Genomic DNA, 20,891 nt, shown 5'->3' with positions numbered 1-20,891 from the left:
AATCAGCCAGAGGATGATGCTCTCTCACCACTCAGCTTCAGTGACTCTGTAAGGGTAGGAACATGATGAATGGAAAGAAATTCAAAGATGTGGCAGAGGAAGGATGAGATGGTGTATAGATGATGACTGAGACGAATATTCAAGAATAAACACCTTTGAAGCCACCAAATAATCCTCCTTCTCTCAAAACAGAGATTTCTAAAGTACAAGCCATCCACAGTAAGCTCTGTAGTATTTAACACCTTGACTTCTCAAAAAGCCCCTTCAACAATGTTTGTTTCTTTCTAGCTTTTTTCTCTCTCTCTTCTTTCCTCTTTTCAAGATTACATTTCAAAAGATGGTTGGAGAACACTCCAGTGATCCCATTTATAAAGTAAGTAAAGATGCTAAATCAATGCACTGGAAAGGTATTCTTTTATGAACAAATTAATCCTGTTATTTAAGAAATTGGTAGATTTGATAACAGACCCAATGGGCATTCTTTCTGAATGGTCTTTTAAATGAAATCCCCAAAGACCCAGTTCTGAGAAGTGAAGGATGTGGCTTTAGTTTTTAAATAGGGAGATTGTAGTTATGTCCTTTTCATAACTATGTCCTTCAGGCCAACTCATGGTTCTGTTAAATATTGCTTTCTGAAAGAAAATATAATGGGCATGAATAATACTTTATAATTTATAAGACTCACTAATATATCAAACTACAGTTTGATAATCTCAACAATGACTGAAGATAAACAAGTCCCCATTTTCAGATAAAGAACCTCAAGATCAGAGAGTGTGATTGACTAGCTGTCCTTGACCAACCTCTTCCAAATCATGAATCACTTTTCCCTTTAGGATTATTCTAAACTATTCATTGGCACTTTTCTACAAAATTTGAAACCCAAAAGGTGTCTAAGAAAGACATTTTGTTCCTTTTATAATGGGGAAGAAAAACAAGAAGTAAGTGAACTCTGGTTATCGAGATTGTTAACTGTATACTTACCATGCAAATACTCCATATCTTTTGGAGATAACATCAAGGTATTAAATACTCTACATTTCACAGATCATAAGAAGTGAGTAATGTCTAGAGTAAAAGGGTAGCCCTAAAAGAAAAATGAAAGAAGAAGATAAAGATGACTATGATAAAGAATCAAAGGGATGGGGAAGAGAAGGGTAGGAGAAAGAAGAAGAGAAGGAGAAAAGGAGAAAGGAAGGAAGGAAGGAAGGAAGGACGGAAGGAAGGAAGGAAGGAAGGAAGGGAAGGAGGGAGGGAGGAAGGGAGGGAGGAAGGGAGGGGGAGAGAGGGAGTGAGGATGAGAGGGAGGGAGAGAGAGAGAAGAAAGAGAACTGAGAGAAGCATGAGGTGGAGGGAAAAATGTCAGAGAAAAATTCAAACAAACCTCACCTATGGCCTCCCTTTGATCTTGTTGAAGGCAATTTGGGCTGCTGAGACAATGAATACTTTTACAATGCACGATGTTGGGAGGATAATTCTGATTTTCACAATTAGTAATGGACTGATGATGACCAAATTTACTTGAAATCAAAGTATACATACAGAACAAAACATGAATAGATGAACATTGAAAACCCGAAATGAGATCACTATCTGCTTGCAGAGGTGAAATACTTAAAGCACAGGCAAAGAACACACAGATGGAGAGATGCAGCCTGATAAAGAAGGACTCAGACGGGAGAAAGGGATAAAAGGAAAAGGGAAGCCACTGCTACTGGAGGATCCCCTTCAGTTTTACAAAAAGCTCATCTTGAACTCCTATGGTTGAGAAGGTTAATTGTTGTTATCTAAAACTTCTAGCTTATATGGCAGAAGGAGGTAGGAAGAAGCCAAGATATATGATACTTAAGACTTTGGAGAAAATGTGTGCTAGTCCTATCAAAACCAACATGAAATGTCTACCAGATCATTGGAAAGTGCTAGATATAAGTATCTCCTGATGGAGTGACCACTCAGTTGGTATTAGGAAATTCGGCTGTGATGGCTCTGTGGCTTCCTTTAAAAACACAGTCGGACCTAAGAGCATAAATATAAATTGGACAATGGGTGCTGTCCAGAGTGAGGGCTTACAACATTGTTTCTTCATATCACCTTGGAACATGCTTCCAGGAGAGACAGATAAATCTCTGTTCCTTAAAGTCTCTGGAATAAAATGGACAGTGGAGTTGCTTTGAATAGGAGGATTTCATGAATAATTGTTCAGATAACCATACATTTGGTTTCTCTAGAGTACAGAAAAAAACTTCTTGTAACTGTGGTATATCTTTTTCAATACAAATACCTCTTCACACAGCAGGCATTTAATGAAGTAAATGTGTATTGTGTATTATGCTTATGGTTTTGCTGCTTAAAGATTCCCTGTGCTAGCTAACGGACTTACTTTACTGTTTTCCTTATGTAGGCATTAAGTTAAATTTATCTACTTTTAGATCTGTTGTTTTCTTCCCTTTCATCCTTCAATAAGATTTATTGATCAAAGTATTTATCAGAAGCCCCATTAGATTTTTAAGGGTTTTTCTAAGGATAGTGAGGTTGGAAACATATGGGAAAATATTTTTGTCTCAGTCCGTGATAGCCCCCTCCACATTAAAAATGATCACCTCATTTAAACTTTTTTTTAACCATTTAGTTTCATAAAAATACAAAAAATTTAAATTACTTTATTTAATTTAGCTTTTGAAATCTTTTTTGGTAGTTTTAAAATTTCCTCACAAGTCTCTGGACTTCTTAAAAGCTAACTGTAAGAGAAATAAGCCCATAGTGTTTTCATGTTTTGAGATTGAGTCTTCGTAGTCTAGAAAGAAAATAGTCTTAATTTCTAAGATCTCTGGGACTACAGCTAGTAGGACACATTTATATGTTTATTTTCACTGGGCTTCTTCAGTTCTGTTTTTATAGAACCATACTGGAACACTTTGAAAATAGCAGGTTAGCTTTTACAGTTCTTGTCACCTCGCATAATTATTGAGATCTTTGGGTTGTTATCTGTGCGAGGACTTTTGATATTCACCCACCTCTGCTTTCCATTTAAAGGAGACCTTAGTCCTGCGACTTCAGAGAGGACAAACCCCAAGGTCCCAGCTGCCTGCCCCTTTTATCCCCTAATCTAACTCATCTCACTCACCTCCTAAGGCCACATAGCTTTTGCTGTTCTCTGTTGCATGAAGTGGCCTTTATGCTTCAGAAAATTTAAAGGTCATTTTCCTTTCTTTGAAATCTCACTGTATTTTGTTACTTACAGTGTCAGTTCCAGCAAAAGCAAACATAGAGGTGAATTGTTATTTCACTGGTGATAACCAGAGCCGTGAGGAGTGTGTCTAAAGGATTTTTTTTCAACCTGAGGTCATAGTTCCTTGGTCCCTGGCTGAGTTCGATTCTCATTTAAACTCCATAAATTATAGCCCCAGAACAGCATGGCATTTGTGGTGTGAAATGAGTGTTGTGCCATAGAAACTGCTGTATTATGGAAAACACATCTAAAAAGAAGCAAGTTCAAGAGATAGAATATAAACCTAGACAGGCATTTTGGAGTGTCCTGTTCTCCAAAACTGATTCTCAGAAAAATGGCAGGACTCTAATGCTTACTAAGGAGCCATTGTCAAGTTCCTTCTGAAACAATTCATTACATATTTATACAAAGTTGGGCCTCTTATAATAAATTTGGCAGTAGGTACTATTATAAATTCACTTATTTGTTTTTTTTTTTGACCATCATTGACCATGTGATCTTATAAAAGTGTGTAAATATTATAATGCCCGAAAATACATTTTGCAAGTCTATTAACCCTTCAACTTTTTGTGGAATTTCCTTCTATCTGTTATTTTGTGATCTTATTACATATCTCATTGCTGTCTTCCATCTATTCTCTAACACCTGCAGGTTGCTAGACATATGTAATGAATACTGATTGAATAGTATCTACATGATCTGAATTCTGATTGGCTAGTCATCTAGAAGTAGAAAGGTCACCTGAGTTGTGTTGCACTGGCCTTATTTACATTTTCTGTTGCTGTGATATAAGATGCTGAAAGAAGCAGTTTTTAGGAATGAAGGATTTAGCTGGAGGGTGGAGGGTGTCGTGTGTTGTAGTGAAGGTATCAGGGTGGCAGGAGTTTGGAGCAGCTGGTCACATTGCATCCACAGTTAGACTTTCCCATTTTTCATAAGGTCCAGGACCCAATCCCAGGGAACAGTGTTGCCCAGTATGGTAGATCTTTCTACCAGAACTAACTAATCATGATAATCCCTCACAGGCACAAGCACAGGCACCTGAAGAGATTAACCTAATCTTAGTAATTCCTTAGTAATTGGAGGCTTGTCTCTAAGATGATTCTAGATTGTATGGGCTTGACAATATTAACAATTATAGTATTTTACTCAATATTGTCCCATGATCTCTTCCTTTACCATGACAGGCTCCACTCTCCAAATACTGATCTCTAAGAGACTCTAACCAATGCCACAAACAAACAAACAAACAACAAACAAACAAAACCATATCTGCACATTCAAATTTTAGCAAATGTTTCTCCCCTAGTTCCTTTTCCAATGTTTACCTACGTAAATTATCTTATTCTTTCTAAGCATGAAGTCACAAGAAGATTTGAGCATATATATATAAAATCTCAATTTCTGTGTGGCTAGGTATGCACCAGTGTTGATGATGGAGGCTTTGGCAATGAGAAAGTATGAGTTACAGGTCCATCGAGGACATACTGTAATCACTTCTGCTGTGGGAAAACAATTTTTCATAAGAAAAGAAAGATAACGCGGAGAATCAATGACTCAATATTTTATTCTTGAAGGAAGGAAAGACAAAATATAAAGAATGAAATATTTACCGACAGGAAGTTAGGAAGTAAATACAGAAAATACAGATGGCATGACTCCAGTCCAAGAGCTCTTTGATAAGGTCTCACTGGTCTAGATGCTGAGCTCTTTGTCATCTGGATTTCTGTTATTAGCCCACATTGGCTTGACATGGCATCTCATGTGACAGAGATTATTTATTTCTCCTTGTCCCCTCTTTCTCTCCCTCATAGTCAGAGCCAGGGTCGGGTTTTGTTGTTGTTTTGTTTGTTTGTTTAACTTTTAACTGCTTACTCACTTTCTGTTTTTCTGCTTGCCACTGACTATGCTGGCTTTAGCATCCCCACTTTGTCTCTCCCCTCCCTCTTTCTTCCTCCTCCCCCTGCCCCCATGGGCACACCATTATCTCTTAACCAATCATTGTCCACAGAAACTTAAAAAAATAAAAAGAAAGAAAAAGCCCATTCCTAAGGCAAAAGTCTGAATAGCTTGCTAAAGAGGTCAGCTGGAATTTTCTATAAAAGTGATGCCATGGAAATTCAACATTTCTATATTCTACTCCTTCCTTGATGCCTCTGCCAATTTAAAAATGCCATTTAAAAAAAAAAAGCACAAATTAAAGGCTGCTTTTTTTTTCCCAGACACCAAAAGGAAAATGTAGTGGCTCACTACAGAAAAATCTCAACATCCATGTGGCATTTAGCAGCATCAATGAAGCAATGGATGACTAATATATGAAGTGCATTCTGATTGGGGGTTCCCTTTTCTTCAGTAATAAGGCAAGTGCAGTCAATAACTAGTACACTGAGCATTGCCCAGAAAGAATGTTTTCCATGAAGAAAAATTAATACTGTACATCCGCAGCAAAATACACAGGGAGAAAGACAAACCCATGGAAAGGCAGAATATGGCAAGGCCAGCCAATTATTAACTTGTGAATGGTTCTTCAAATTGGGGTTTTCAGAGATAAGTACTGGATAGGCAATGATGTGTAATTCTGGATGTGTGCACAGGCAAAGGCAGAACCTGCTGCATGTCTGCATAAGGCCATGATGTTAAGTGCAGGCAGTGGGAAGCTACGGATGGTGTTGAAATGGAAGTGACATATGGCAAGGCTGTGTTATAGAACAATCACTTGACAGCAGAGTAGCAACAGACTGGAGGAATGTCAGACAGGAGGTAGGTAGGAAGCTCAGCTTGGAGACTCTTGCAAGAAGCTAGACAAGGCAGAAGAGATAGAAAGCCTTGAGGGGAAGTCATACAGTCCAAGGGATATTTACAGCAAAAGCTTAGAGACAGTTGGGGTAGAGGCAGCAAGTGGGAAGAGTCTCAGATGGAGAGGGACAATTCTGGCTTGCTGGAAAGAGGGTGTCTGCCTTTTAATAACAAAGAAAATCCATAATTAGAAGGGGGTATGAATGAGAAATAATTGTTAAGCTTTTGGCATATTGAATGTGAATTTATTTGGAGAATTATAAGTGGAGATTTCTTTTTGTCTTTCCTTCTTTCCTTCTTTCCTTCTTTCCTTCCTTCCTTCCTTCCTTCCTTCCTTCCTTCCTTCCTTCCTTCCTTCCTTCCTCCCTCCCTCCCTCCCTTCTTTCCTTCCTTCCTTCCTTTCTTCCTTCCTTTATTCTTGTAACTTTGGTGTCAAACCCAGGATAAAGTTATAAGCCTGATACTTGTTTAAATGAGACCATGAAGAATAGGTACAATATGAAAGATCCTTTACTTTTGTGCATCTTACAACAGCTAAGCATTTATTAAGGATCCTCATGAGATACAAGATTAGGGAGACATGTGGGCACAGCTGAAAGGAAAACAGAGCCTTGTCCAAGTGCTCGTGTGTTCACTTACACATGGAATAGATGACTAAATGCTTCCTGCTAAGATTATATGATTTCTGCTAAGACTTTAGTAAACTATGGGGACTGGATATGGCAGCTATGGTAATGGAAAGCCATTTTTTAGTGTAGTTCCCCTAAGTCATGGTGGAGGGGGCAGGATGCATGGTGGCATGATTTAGAAAGTGATGCATGCGTTGATGTGTGTAGAGTGAATGTGTGAGGCTTCTGCTCAGACTTAGGGGAAGGAGGCAATCTCAGTAACATGAGCAGCATGAAAGAAGACAGAGACAGAAGAGTACACCCAAAGAAAACATGGTGTGAGCTTTGAGCACACATGGGAAGCATTGAGAACAGGCTAATGTAGACTGGGCTTAGAGCGCACTTTATTCTCTAAGCAGCACTGAGGGAATAAACTCTATGACAAAGTTACACCGGCCAGAGAGTTTTCAGTCACAAATGATCCTGGTCACTAGGAGGAATGATTGGTTACAGAGATCCCGAAACTATGAAATGTGTAGTGAAATTTAGGGTTTCACCTGACAGCTTCTGATGAGTATCCCACGAAAGAAAAAATCAGCAGCAGGAACAGAATGTTGATGTAATAGCACTGTCCAAGATGGTACTGGTTTAGTAGTCACATTGGTGAGCTACAGAAAGGTGTGTAGCTATTTAGAAATTTGGTGCTTTGAACGGTATAAAAGTCAGCTGCTTCTTGATTTCAAGTGGTAAGAAATTGGGTTTTTAAAAGACTAAGGGTGACAAAGAATCAATAAAACCTGTTCATTAATTAAAGAGCTCAGAGGGAAGATCGTGTTATTGGTAGGGGCACGCATAGCAAGAATTAAGCTAGTTGGAAAGGCGATGTCGGGTTTAAGAAGCAAAGGATGTAAAACAAGCTTGAAAACAATTCCCCAGAGGAACATTGAGCAGAGTAAATGGTACCCGTCACTGATTGCAAGCCAATGTATCAGTCTACTGGGAAGCTGAGGGAAACACATCTCCCAATTTTGTCGCCTGACCCTAAAACCAAGAATGTTTGAGAGGAAAATATAAACTTTTAGTTTTATCTAGTTGAGAAATTTTATAAAATTTTTTAATGCTTTTGAGGATTTTTGTACATGGATACTAAATTTGACATATTACCTATCTTTCTTCTAGCTCCTCCCATGCTTCCCTCAAATTCCTAATCTTCTCATTAATTATTATTGTTAACACACACACACACACACACACACACACACACACACACACACTGTCTATGTGAGTATATGTCAGATGTGTGAAGGTGTCCAGTAGAGGCCAGAAAGGGCATTCAAATCCTTGGACTTAGAATTACAGGCAGTTATGAGCTTCCCAAATATAGGTTCTGGGAACCAAACTTGGGTCTTCTGGAAAAATCAGAAACTTCCTGCTCACCTGACCCATCTCTTTAGTCCCTTGATCTCTCTCTCTCTTTCTCTCTCTCTCTCTCTCTCTCTCTCTCTCTCTCTCTCTCTCTCTCTCTGTGTGTGTGTGTGTGTGTGTGTGTGTGCGCGCGCGCACGTTCGCACATTTAAAACTCTGGACATCATAACATGAGAAAACAATGAAACACAGAAGGGTAGTGTCTAAGAGGAGGATATTTCCATGTTCCCACCTCAGATACAATGAAGGAATGAGAGGTGAGTGAGAAGCCTTATTCTCCAGAAGGAAGACTAAAAAGAACTCAGAGGAAAAAATTGAGCAAGAGCATAAAACCAATGTCAGACACCAATCATATCTTACTATTAGATGAAAGGGGGATCATTCATAGTGATCGATGCAATCTTGGAATTGCTTTGGACCACAGACCAATATGTACCTTCTTTGGGCCAGTAAAATAGTCTACTTAATAACCCTACATATATTCTAAAAAACTACTGTTAGGTGTGCACAAAGTAAGACACAGACAACTCTTTTTTTTTCTTCTTCTTTATTTATTGAATGGGGTGGTGTCATTACAAATGGCCTGGGCTGTTTACTTAGGGGTGATTATGGAATCCGAAGTGCACCCAGTTATTTTGTTTCTTCCTTTTGGAAGAAAGTGATGGCATTCCATTAGGAAAAACTACGTGATTCTCTGGAGGCCGGATGGATGACTACAGCAGAGATAGTGTTTTGTTTTTCCAGTATATCAGTTCCTGTTCTTCCTGAGCAGAAACAAGAACTCATTTCGGGGCTTCTTCTGCCATGAGATCAGCCCATAAGAATGAGTTCTGTCTAATTTATTGTGAGTATACACAGAGCTTTTCTTCCAGCTGAAGTAATTATAATACTGCCATCTCTGACCTTTCCTTCTTTCTTAACTCAGTGTGTTTTCAGACCTTGAAGCTCCAAGGCAGAGAAGAGTAATACTTTTAAGACTTTAACATTATGGTAGGTCTGTTTTCATCCTGGCTAGCAATAACTGCTTACCATTGTATTAAAGGGATGTTTATGGGATTTCTCAAGGACTATAACTCAGGATGAGCTAGCTCAGTTGATGTAACTTCCTTTTAATTTTCTCCCTTACCTTGTACAGGAAAAGTATAAATATCCATTAAGTGAATGTCACTGCTTAGGCCAACATCCAAAAGTTTAAGAAGGGGCTGGCAGTCTAGCTTAGTAGCAGACGGCTTGTATAGCAAGACCAAGGTCAGGTCTTGGCAAAGCCCCACCCGCAAGCCTTAGGAAACATTTAAGAGATATTATATATATATGCATATATCACTGATACATGACCTTCTTTGCATATTTATATATGAATACATCTGCATTTCTTGACTGTGTCAGAATCCATTTTACCTGGGTATGAGCTTTGGGCCATCCCTCAAATAAACAAAGGGCTTTTAGAAACACTGTGCAACAAAAAAAATATTAAAGATGATTTCTTTCTACACAAATAGTATGGGGTGTCTTTTTACTGATTTTTACATGCATAAATAGATTCCCCAGACTCTGTAAATTCTTCTAGCAGGCCAGAACTTTCACTTTCTTTTCAGACTTTCTGCACTTAAGAGTGATTTGAAATTAAAAGAAAATACCAAGAAATGTATGTATATGACTTAGCTAAAGTTAAATGTGGATGGTGAACAGCATGGTGCAATAAGTGGACGGCATGATCATGGGCCCACTGTCAGACTTCTTTGCCTGTGAAGTGAGTTCCTTGGCCAGGAGCAATCTGGTGTGGAAGACAGTATGGTGGATAAGGCATTCTGAAAGTCCACAGGGAGCAGTTTTGGAAGAAGCATTACATGTAGGAGGGCAAATCTATAACCTGAATAATTATCTATCCTAGTAAGGATAAAGCATTGCCCATTCCACAGAGGAAGTAGTCCAATGTTGTGAACCTGCCACCAGGTCACTGGCTGGTCACTCTGGGAAATGTTTCCATATCGTGGGCTCAATGTTGGTCTCTGCTGTTGGCAGATCTAAAACTCAGCAGCAGCTGTAGCCTGATCAGCATTGGTGAGTGGCAGTCCACACTGTCAACCTCATGTATAACCCCCATCTCTGCCATCATGACCACCTTTTCATCAGCTCATTGGTCAACAAAATGGATGACTGAGAAAAGAGACCGACTGTCCACAGAATGGGTCATCCTATATACTTGATTATTGAACTTCTCCTATGTGGTAGTCACCTTTTGATGAGTATTTACAGGCGACATAAGTATCTTCACATCCTTTGTCTATTGGGAGAGATCTATTCACAAACTTCTTCTCCAGATGTCTTTCTCACCAATTTTCCAATCGTCTTCTTTCCAAGTGACTTTGCATCCATCCAATCTATCGGCTACAGCCCATGAATCAGTAAATGACCACACATCTGGACATTTTTCTTTCCAAACAAAACACATGATTATGTGTACTGCCCAAAGTTAGGCCTACTGTGAAGATTTTTCTTTGTTGGTACCTTTCGGAGTTGTCTCAGAAAGGGGTTTTGATGCTACAGCTGTCTACTTCGGAGTGGTGCCTGCATAATGTACAGAAACATCGGTAAACCAGGGCATAGTCTTCACTTCTTCATTAAACTGATAACAGGACACACTGTGTGAGGCTATAGGAACATGCTTGGCAGCAAATGACATTGTGCCAGAAGTAGACACGATAGGTATTTGGGTAACTTTTTCATGTACTTTGTTTGTGACTTCGGAACCTACTCAGTCTCAACCATGCATATACCACTTCCATTTGACATCCTACTTTATGGCTTGATAGGTCAGAAAACACCAGCTCATAATGGATAGATCAGGTCACATGATAACCAAGTAGCCTATTGACACAAATTCATTTTCCACAAAGACCCAGTTGCAGGTAAAATCTGTCTTTCAAAGATAGAATACTTTTCTGCAGATGATGGTAAGTGCTTGCTCACAAATTCCAAAGGTCTCTTCTGTGATTTACCAGTAGAGGCCTGCTAAAGGCTCCAAACAGCATCCCTATCTGCCACTGACACCTCAAGTAGCATTGAGTCTGCTGAATTATATGATTCAAGTGATAGTGCATCTTACACAGCAGCCTAGACCTGTTGAAGAGCCTTCTTCACTTCCAGGGCTCACACAAAGCCAGCAGGTTTCTGATTCACTTGATATGTGCACTGGAGTAATCCAATTGAGGGCTGTGCAGTCCCCAGAATCCAAATAGGCACACTAAAGGTGCTTCTTTCTTGGTTATGGGAGGGACAAAGTGCAATAATGTATCCTTCATCTTCCAGGGAACATCTCTACATACCCCATACCACAGATTTTCTGGTTGGATTTATTTCCCATCCTCTGACGTGCATATGTATTACCAACAACTTCAAAGTGGTTGCTACCTCCTGCTTACTTGGTCCAGTCAGCATAATGACATCAATACAGTGGACCAATATAATATTTTGAGGAAGAGATAAATGATCAAGATACTTTTAAAGGAAGTTATGATACAGGGATGGAGAGCTAATATATCCTTGAAGTCGAACTGTAAAGGTATACTGATGGCCATGTCAACTGAAAGCAAATTGCTTCAGGTGGTCCTATGGACAGATACTAGGAAAAAGTAATTTTCTAGATCAATAGCTGCATACATTTTACCAGGAGATGTGTTAATATGCTCAAATAAAGATACAACACCTGCTACAGTAACTGCAATTGGAGTTACTAATTGATTAATTTTTTTTCCATAGTAGTCAGCTGTCATTCATTCTCCATAGTCTACATGTCCTCTGCACAGGTCAGATAGGAGAGTTAAAAGGAGATATAGTGGGACCCACTCACTGCATTTTTTCAAGCCCTTGATGGTGGCACTAATTTCTGAAATTCATCCAGGGATCCAAATACTGTTTTTGAGTTCAGTTTTCCCTGCCTGAAGCAACCCTAAAAGCTTCTATCTAGCCTTTCTGACTATAAAGTCCTCATTCCACAGGTCAGGAATCTAATGTGAGAATTCTGCCAACTTCTAAGTATTCCAATTATCCATTCTGGAATTGGTGAAATGACCACAGGATGAGTTCCAGGACACACTGGACCTACTGTGAGTCAGACTTTAGCCAAAACTTCATCAATCACTTGAGCTCATAAGCCCCTACTTTTTACTGGAGGACTATGGTGGGGTTTTTTTTTTTTTGAAGTCTCCTGGAATCAGCATCAATTCAGAACCAGTATTGAATAGACTCCTGAAAATCTGATTGTTTCCTTTCTTCAGGTGCACAGTTGGTTTGAGGTTCCTCTGGGGGAGGACTATGGAAAGGCTAACAGTAAAACTCTTACTTTTTTTTTTTTAAACAGAAACCTGGTATAACCTCATTTAAGCTGGTCTAGGTCTGCAAATGGCTCAAGTCTGGAAATTGGTTCACAAGCAAGATTCTCCTTTGTCATGACTCAGTACAGACTTCTTTCATTTGTGTGAGAATTTTTCAACTTAAACAGCTAGAACAACAACAAAAAATATGTAATAGGTTTCTTATCTATTTCATGCCTGGAAACTTCATGATTGATGAGCCAGTACAAAGGTCCATATGAGTCATGCCACTATAGAAAATCACTTTTCCTATGATCACTGTGGGTCAGATTATTATGGACATTGTTTTGTCTGTGCTGCCTATTACCGTAACTACAATCACCTTGCCATTGGCAAGTCAGTGCTGCCACATGGCTGCTACTACTTTGGAGCTCAATTAAACCCATTGCATTTAATTTCTCAAACTGAGCAGCAGCAACACTAACCCCTAAGACCTGGCCTAAGAAAAGGGTGACAACAAATACTTCAAATGTACCGGTCCCCCTCTCACCATTTTTCATCTTATAGAATTAGTGGAGAGCAAGTCTTCTGGGCCCTTCCGTTGTGTAGGATTTTACACAGCATATCCACTCTAGCATCGCAGTTTCTCTAAGCCTTAAAAATCTCTTCATCAACACCAAGTAATATCTATCGGGCATCTCAAACTCTTTTCAGTTGGCCATCTTTTGACAAATGCTTCAGCCAACCATTCAAACAAATGTTCAAGAAGTTGTTTCATTGTGACTGCTTCCCTATTAAACCTAGAATTTATACTCTGTGGGCACATATCAATAAGCTCAGCCTGATCTAATTTTATGTCCCATTCAATGGTGTCCACACCCTTAAAATCCATTCCCACACAGACTTGCGCTGGAATGAGTTAGAAAACTCAGTAAGATATTTAGTAGTGTAGCACCTTTCCTTATAGACTATACTTTCTATCTCCCTGTTTAGCCTTGAGTCTGGTTGGAGAACTAGAGGCAACTGTTGGTGGGACAAGAGTGACATCAATATTGTTTTGCCTGATATTTCCTTCAAGGAAGGATACTGTTGGTTTGGCAGACAATGAAGAATTAATTTACTCAGTAAAGTTTAAAAAGGCAAGATTTCGGGTAGTTTGGGCAGGAGTAGAGCTTCTGCTGAGAAAAGGCTTTGAGAATCTGAGGGTTCACAGTGCTCAGCATCAATATGGTCCTCCCGCATGTCTTTATCCCAAGTTACAGGTTCCTATTCTTTACCAAATAATGCCCTTACATTAAGCACTGACACCCTTCAAGGTGGGGATTTGCTTTTTCTTTGTAATTCAGTCAGACTTATAACATAGGATTTGGTTTGATTTCCCACAACTTGAGCTCTGTGACTGTGGCTGTGGGAGAGAAGATTTTTCTTCCAGGGCACACATAGAAACCCTTAGATTATTTGTTTGTATTCGGAGCATGTCAGTTTTATCACTGAATTCATTGTTGCATGTTGCTGTATTCTGATACTCTGAGATGCTTGAAGCTGGCTAAGTTTATCACAGAGCACCTTCTTCTTCTTCTTCTTCTTCTTCTTCTTCTTCTTCTTCTTCTTCTTCTTCTTCTTCTTCTTCTTCTTCCTCTTCCTCTTCCTCTTCCTCTTCCTCCTCTTCTTCTTCTTCCTCTTCCTCTTCCTCTTCTTGTTCTTGTTCTTCTTCTTGTTCTTCTTCTTGTTCTTCTTGTTCTTGTTCTTGTTCTTCTTCTTCTTCTTCTTCTTCTTCTTCTTCTTCTTCTTCTTCTTCCTCTTCTTCCTCTTATTCTTCTTCCTCTTCCTCTTCCTGTTCTTGTTCTTGTTCTTCTTGTTCTTCTTGTTCTTGTTCTTGTTCTTCTTCTTCTTCTTCTTCTTCTTCTTCTTCTTCTTCTTCTTCTTCTTCTTCTTCTTCTTCTTCTTCCTCTTCTTCCTCTTATTCTTCTTCCTCTTCCTCTTCTTGTTCTTGTTCTTGTTCTTGTTCTTCTTCTTCTTCTTCTTCTTCTTCTTCTTCTTCTTCTTCTTGTTCTTCTTCTTGTTCTTCTTCTTGTTCTTCTTCTTGTTCTTCTTCTTGTTCTTCTTCTTGTTCTTGTTCTTGTTCTTGTTCTTGTTCTTGTTCTTGTTCTTCTTCTTGTTCTTGTTCTTCTTCTTCTTCTTCTTCTTCTTCTTTCTCTCTCTCTCTCTCATCCCTCCTCTTTCTTTTTCCTTCTTCCTTTCATTCTTTCCTTTTTGTCTATTTATCCAGAACTGGGATGAGCAACTAAACGGTATCATCATTTTTATTATTTTTCCCCACAAATTGTCAAAACTTTTATGTACAAAGTCACCAAAGTTTTTGTCTCTAATCAAATGCATATATCTTCTTAAGTTTGCAAGATAGTTCACACCACATGGTTTTAATACTCTCTCCAGGAGAGGTTTCAGTAACTGTAGGTGCTGTCAAGTTGGAAACCCTATCCCAGATACTTAAAAAATGCATTTTTATATTTCTAGTGCTCTAGAACCACTTATGGTATTAAAATCTGCATTAGTCAGGGTTCTCTAGAGGAATAGTGAATATGTGTACGTAAATGTGTATGTGTATATATGTAGATATATATGGAATTTATCAGACTGGCTTAAAGTGTAGTTCAACAATGGGTACCACTAAGAATCTATTAGTTGTTCTGTCCAAGAGATTGGAAGCCTCATTTGGTCTTCAGTGTGTGCCAGAATTCCAAAGAAGAAAGTGTTAATGCCAGTGAGGTAATGGACTTGATAGGAAGAGCAAGGGCAAGCAGGCAAAGGGTAAAAGCTTTCTTGTCCATGTCTTTGATATAGGCTGTCACCAAAAGGTGTAGTCCATATTAAAGGTGTATATTCCCAATTCAAATATCTGGAGTAAAGGTACATCTTCCTACTTCAAATAATTTAATTAAGAAAAAAAAACCCATAGGTGAATGGCAGCGATTTCAGAGAGATTTCTGTGAGTTTGAAACCAGCCTGTTCTACGAAGTGAGTTCTGGGACAGCTATTATACAAAGAACCCCTTTCTTGAAAACCCCAAACAAAACAAAACAAAACAAAAATTCCTTCACTGATGTACCCAGCTACTTGTGTTTAATTAATTCCAGATGCAGTCAAGCTGGCAGTCAAGAATATCCATCATACCTTCAGACAGGCCATATCCCCAGAATCTAGACAGCTATAATATTAAATATATATTGACTTCTCACTATGCTTTTCTAATCACTACCATTTTAATCTGGCTCTTTATTTTCTTTTAGAAGTAGTTTTTATTTTATTTTAATTTTTTAGTTTTCATTATATGTATATGTATAATTATAAGGGGCCTTACATACAGGAGTGCAGGTGCTTACAACATCAAAAAGAGGAAGTCTGATCCATTGGAGCTAGAGTTACAGGTAATTTTGTATCTCCCAACATTGATACTGAGTGTCAGACTCAGGTCATCTGCAAGCACAATATTCAGTTGTAATCACTTAGCCATCTCTTCTACCCCTAGATGCTATTTCCTAAACTATGAATTGGCAACTGTTTTTGTGGTTGCTTTAAAAATATTCTCCATGATTCATTCACCTGATCAGTCTTTTCTCTTTGCTATATTGTCATGATAGTGTTAAAATGGAGTTGGAATTGATTCAAACCCATTCTTCAGAAAGTTTGACTCCCTTAGCATTGCTGTTTTTCTTTGTCAGCAATAAAACAGTAGCTTTTCTCTAAATGAGGAACATGGAAATACCAAATATTGATACTTCATTTCTTAAAGGGCATTCACTTTTCACATTAAATGAGTTGTCAGGGGATAAGAGAGTAGTTCAAGATATGTGGTAAATAGATTCAAAGAACATGAGAGAGACTCACAAGGAGAGAAGAAAGGGGAAAAGAGAACAGGGAGTCGCTTGGATTCAGTATATAAAGCAAAGAAAATAGATACTATATTTCAGGTGATATTTTCCTTTCTCTTTCAATGAAGCATCAGTCACCATAGCTATCCTTGGTATTCCCTTGTGACATGCTCTAGTCTAGTGGTTCTCAATCTGTGGGTCGCAAAACCTGGGGCAAACCTATATCTCAAAAAATACATACCTTATGATTCATAACAGCAGCAAAATTACAGTTATGAGGTAGCATTGAAAAGCATTTTGTAGTTGGGAGTCAGCACAAAATGAGGAAGTGTTTTAAAAGGGGTGCAGCATTAGGAAGGATAAGAACCACTCACTGCTCTAAAAGATACCTCTTTCTAAGAAGACAGGGGTAATCAGGCAAGTATTGGAATGAAATGGCGCTTTAGTTGGTACTAATGACAAAGCTTTACACTGGAGATGAAGTTTGGCAGTGGACAATACATTAGTATGATGTGACTGTTAACTTTCAAAAGGATAAGTAAGGCTTCAGTGGATTCGTTGTCAATCTGCAACAGTAGAAAACTATTCTATCAAGAAATAGGATGCATATGATCTGTCTCCTTTTGTCTTGCTAAAGGATAAAAGAAGTGTGACTGTTATCTACAGCTCCTTGCTGCAGCCTGGTACATCTTTATTGTTGGTAATCCAAGCATATTTTATAAGGTCTATCAGTGTGTGTATTTCAAAGAGGGAACGATTGTCCTTTTGGCAAAGAACTTCATCTCCAGAGTTATTATTTTTTTTTCAATCCTTAGAGGACGAATAGACTGGAAAGAAACAGCACATTTTATAGTTCTTTTAAACCACTACTTCTAGCCATGATGGGCGAATCAAAAGAGCACCATGATGCTGGTGACTTGACAAAGAGCAAATTAGAGTGACTCAGACTATATCGACAATGTTCAGAGCCACCTGGTACTGCTAATGATCACAGGGAATGTCTCTTCTGAAGGAGGGCTGCATTGTAAATGGAGAGAACACGTGGCACCAGCTGACATTTAGGGTTAAGAGCCAGAGAAGCTCCTGAGCTGAGTATGTTCAGATGTTGAGCATGAGAGACTCAGGTGATGATCAAGAGAACTGAGGTCTTCACTAGCCTGTACTTCACTACAGTAGGTTGAGAAACATTCCCTCATTGATGACTCCTTGAAATGTAATCTAGTCGGTAAGATAGAAATCTCCCTGCACTTGAGTCTTATTTGTCATAATTATGCATCTTTAGGGTTTCATAACGACCAATTTAATCACTTTGCTGTTTAGAGGGCTATAACAGCCAATCATGATAATAGGTTTGGTATTTGGTGGGAACCATTTAGGGCCCAAGAGCTCTTACTTGGAGGCTCTTGATGCTACTTCAACTTGACAGGCAGCTTCTGATTAGCACCCATTGCAAAACCTTTGGTAAAAGGCTCGTTTCCTTCCAATAAACTCTGTGGCCTAGTAGGAGGCACCCTCTAGCTCACACACAAGGTCAACATGGAAGAGAACTTTTCTTTAAATTACGTGTTCTCTCCTTAGTCATCCATGTATCAGTCTGAAAGCACCAATCAGCTCCTATTGCCTCAGGATTTCCAAATGCAGAGAGGTTCTAATTGATTGCTGCTGGGGTACCAGCATGTCTAAAACTAGCCCTGCTATTCTCATTGAGTGATTCTGGGAAACTTTCCAGCAATATCTACCTAAAACACCATTCTTCTATGATCAACTGTGCTGCCAATAATTTGTCACACTGACATTATGAGGAACAATGAAAATCCCAGAGCACTGGTTTTCAAACTTTACTGGACAGAAGGATCACAGGGTGTTTATGCTTTTAAATGGAGTTTCCTGGCGCTTATCCCCAAATGTTCTTATTTATCATGTCATGGGAGGGGGCAAGGAAATGACATTTAACAAGCACCCCAGTGATTTTGACTCAAGTAGCTCCGGATCACCGAGAACACTGGAGAAATGTAATTACTAGCAGTTTCATCACTAAACACGAAGATACCACAGGAGTCTATCTAAATGTACTGATAAGTGCATCTCTTAGTATTTCCTTTCCTTCTCATGCCTCCTGTTACTCTAAGTAATCACATTTTAAAGACAAATTATCATTAAATATTTGAGCATATATCAATAATTTCAAGTAATGAAAGACACAGGACTTTTTGCTAATGTACTTTTAATAATAGACAGAGATTAGACCTTGGAAGACGTTGCCATGGCCATGACTTATAGTCCAGTAGTTTGAGCAAGACATGTCAGCTAAAATACCACAGAGAGTATTTAATAACATTTGTTACAAAACCTTTTGTAAAGTGACCTATTTTTTTTTAAACTAAACTTTATGAACTAGGCATAGGCATAGCTTGGCATTAAGGTTACCAGGTGTCTTAGTCAGGGTTTCTATTCCTGGGCAAACATCATGACCACGAAGCAGGTTGGGGAGGAAAGGGTTTATTCGGCTTACACTTCCATACTGCTGTTCATCACCAAAGGAAGTCAGGACTGGATCTCAAGCAGGTCAGAAAGCAGAAGCCATGGAGCGATGTTCTTTACTGACTTGCTTCTCCTGGCTTGCTCAGCCAGCTCTCTTCTAGAACCAAGACTACCAGCTCAGAGAAGGCCCCACCCACAAGGGGACCTCCCACCTTGATCACTAATTGAGAAAATGCCTTACAGCTGGATCTTGTGGAGGCATTTCCCCAACTGAAGCTCCTTTCTCTGTGATAACTCCAGCTTGTGTCAAGTTGACACAAAATTAGCCAGTACACCAGGTATGATACATTCTCTTCAAAATGACTCTTGGTTTCAGCTACCAGGTCTTTTAACCCACAATACTCTCATCTTAAAACCTAGAGTAATACATATCCTATATTACTCTATAAAAGTAACTTTTATATTATACATTCCAATGTTTATATGTGTACATACATGCATACTAAAAGTATAGAATCTGACCAAGAATAGCCTCATTACAATCATTTAAGAGTTAGCAAAGATACTGTAATAGGAAAAATGTATGTGTGTGTGTGTATATATATATATATATATATATACACAAATATCTATGAAAAATAATGTATAGCAGCTATCCATTTCTCCTAAGCCAGACCTATCTGCTAGTAGAGAAAATAATCATAGTAGACTTAATAAAGTAAGAGTACCATTGAAAGACAGACCAAATGTCAGTCTGAAAGCAGCAGCCTGAGGTTACATTGCAGGTGGCTAAGCGTGCTGAGGCTGATGCATACCCAGCAACATTGACATGAGCTTAGAGAGCAGGAGTATCAGTGCCATGCTTCAGGGTGAAGCAGAACATCTGGAACTCTCTGCTTTGCCACACCCATGCTTGTTATTGCACACGCCAGCTGGACTTTTTTTTTTTCCCTCCTCACAATCCCGGTGTGCTGTTCTGAAATGGGGGGCGGGAGGGGTCAGGTGGCCAACTTAGATGCAGGGATTGCTATTTTATTTGTCACTGGTGTGGTTTGAGAAAAAAATGTTCACACTTGTATATGGACACAAGTTAGTTATGCTGTATTTTATGGAACATTATAGACGAAGAAGCTTTTCTTTTCTTTTCTTTTCTTTTCTTTTCTTTTCTTTTCTTTTCTTTTTTAAGTCCAGAGTAGATGTCCCCAGTTCTCAGTTCCAACTCTGCCTCACATTCAGCTCTCACAGAGAGTGTCACAAATCAAGATGGTGTTCTAAGACTGCATTTACAGTGATAACAACAGGGCAAAAGGAAAGAGACTGAGGCTGTGTGTACTGGCTGGTTTTTGTGTGTCAATTTGACCTAAGTTATAGTTATCACACAGAAAGGAGCCTCCCTTGAGGAAATGCCCCGATGAGATCCAGCTGTAAGGCATTTTCTCAATTAGTGACCAAGGGTGGGAGGTCACAGCACATTGTGGGTGGTGCCAACTCTGGGTTGGTAGTCTTGGGTTCTATAAGAAAGCAAGCTGAGTAAGCCAGGGGAAGCAAGCCAGGAACATCCCTCCATGGCCTCTGCATCAGGTACTGCTTTCTGACCTACTTGAGTTTCTGTCCTGACTTCCTTTGGTGATGAACAGCAATGTGGAAATGTAAGCTGAAAAAATCCTTTTCTCCCTAACTTGCTTCTTGGTCATGATGTTTTGTCCAGGAATGAAAACCCTGACTAAGACTAATTGGTACCAGCATAGTGGGGAATTCCTGTGACAACCATGGTCTTTGGAGGACTGTGGAAGGACTTTGGAACTTTGGGCTAGAGGAGCCATTGGGTGTTAAGAGGGCTTTGTGGGCTGTTCTGTAGGAGCTTGGAAGATAATGTTGAAAACAGTGCAAACTATGGAGACCTGGCTTGTAACATTTCAAAAGGAAGATTAAAGACTCTTATCAGGGCTATTGCTGTTTTGATTGTGATGATTCTTTGGTTTTGGTTAGCTGGGGCTGAAGAATCAGCTGTGGTTAACAAGATACCTGAACTACTAAAACAAAACCTTTGTATTACTGGGACTATTGATGCTGGTTAGCTGGAATTAAGAAATAAGTAGTGATTAAGAAGAGATCAGTATTATTGAGGTGAAATCTTCTGGGAAGTGTTTTCTGAGAGCACAAAGAT

General features: G+C 39.1%; 2 protein-coding genes across 7 annotated transcripts in view; both read right to left on the bottom strand.

Moving 5' to 3' along the window:
* Window positions 1-20,891, bottom strand: part of Lsamp (limbic system-associated membrane protein) — a 2,197,426-nt gene that overhangs the window by 178,561 nt on the left and 1,997,974 nt on the right. The window lies entirely within an intron of this gene.
* Gm52229 (predicted gene, 52229) overlaps window positions 1-20,891 on the bottom strand; it is a 105,939-nt gene that overhangs the window by 67,275 nt on the left and 17,773 nt on the right. The window contains exon 1 of the mRNA XM_030249356.1: window positions 1-20,891. This exon is cut by the window's left edge and continues 67,275 nt beyond it; it is cut by the window's right edge and continues 17,773 nt beyond it. Coding sequence (XP_030105216.1) covers window positions 13,821-14,750 — 930 coding nt within the window. The 5' untranslated portion in view covers window positions 14,751-20,891 and the 3' untranslated portion in view covers window positions 1-13,820.

Source organism: Mus musculus, chromosome 16 (assembly GCF_000001635.26).
Source record: "Mus musculus strain C57BL/6J chromosome 16, GRCm38.p6 C57BL/6J".
Taxonomy (NCBI): Eukaryota; Metazoa; Chordata; class Mammalia; order Rodentia; family Muridae; genus Mus; species Mus musculus.
Note: the sequence above shows the minus strand (reverse complement) of the source record. Positions and strands in the feature narration are given on the sequence as shown.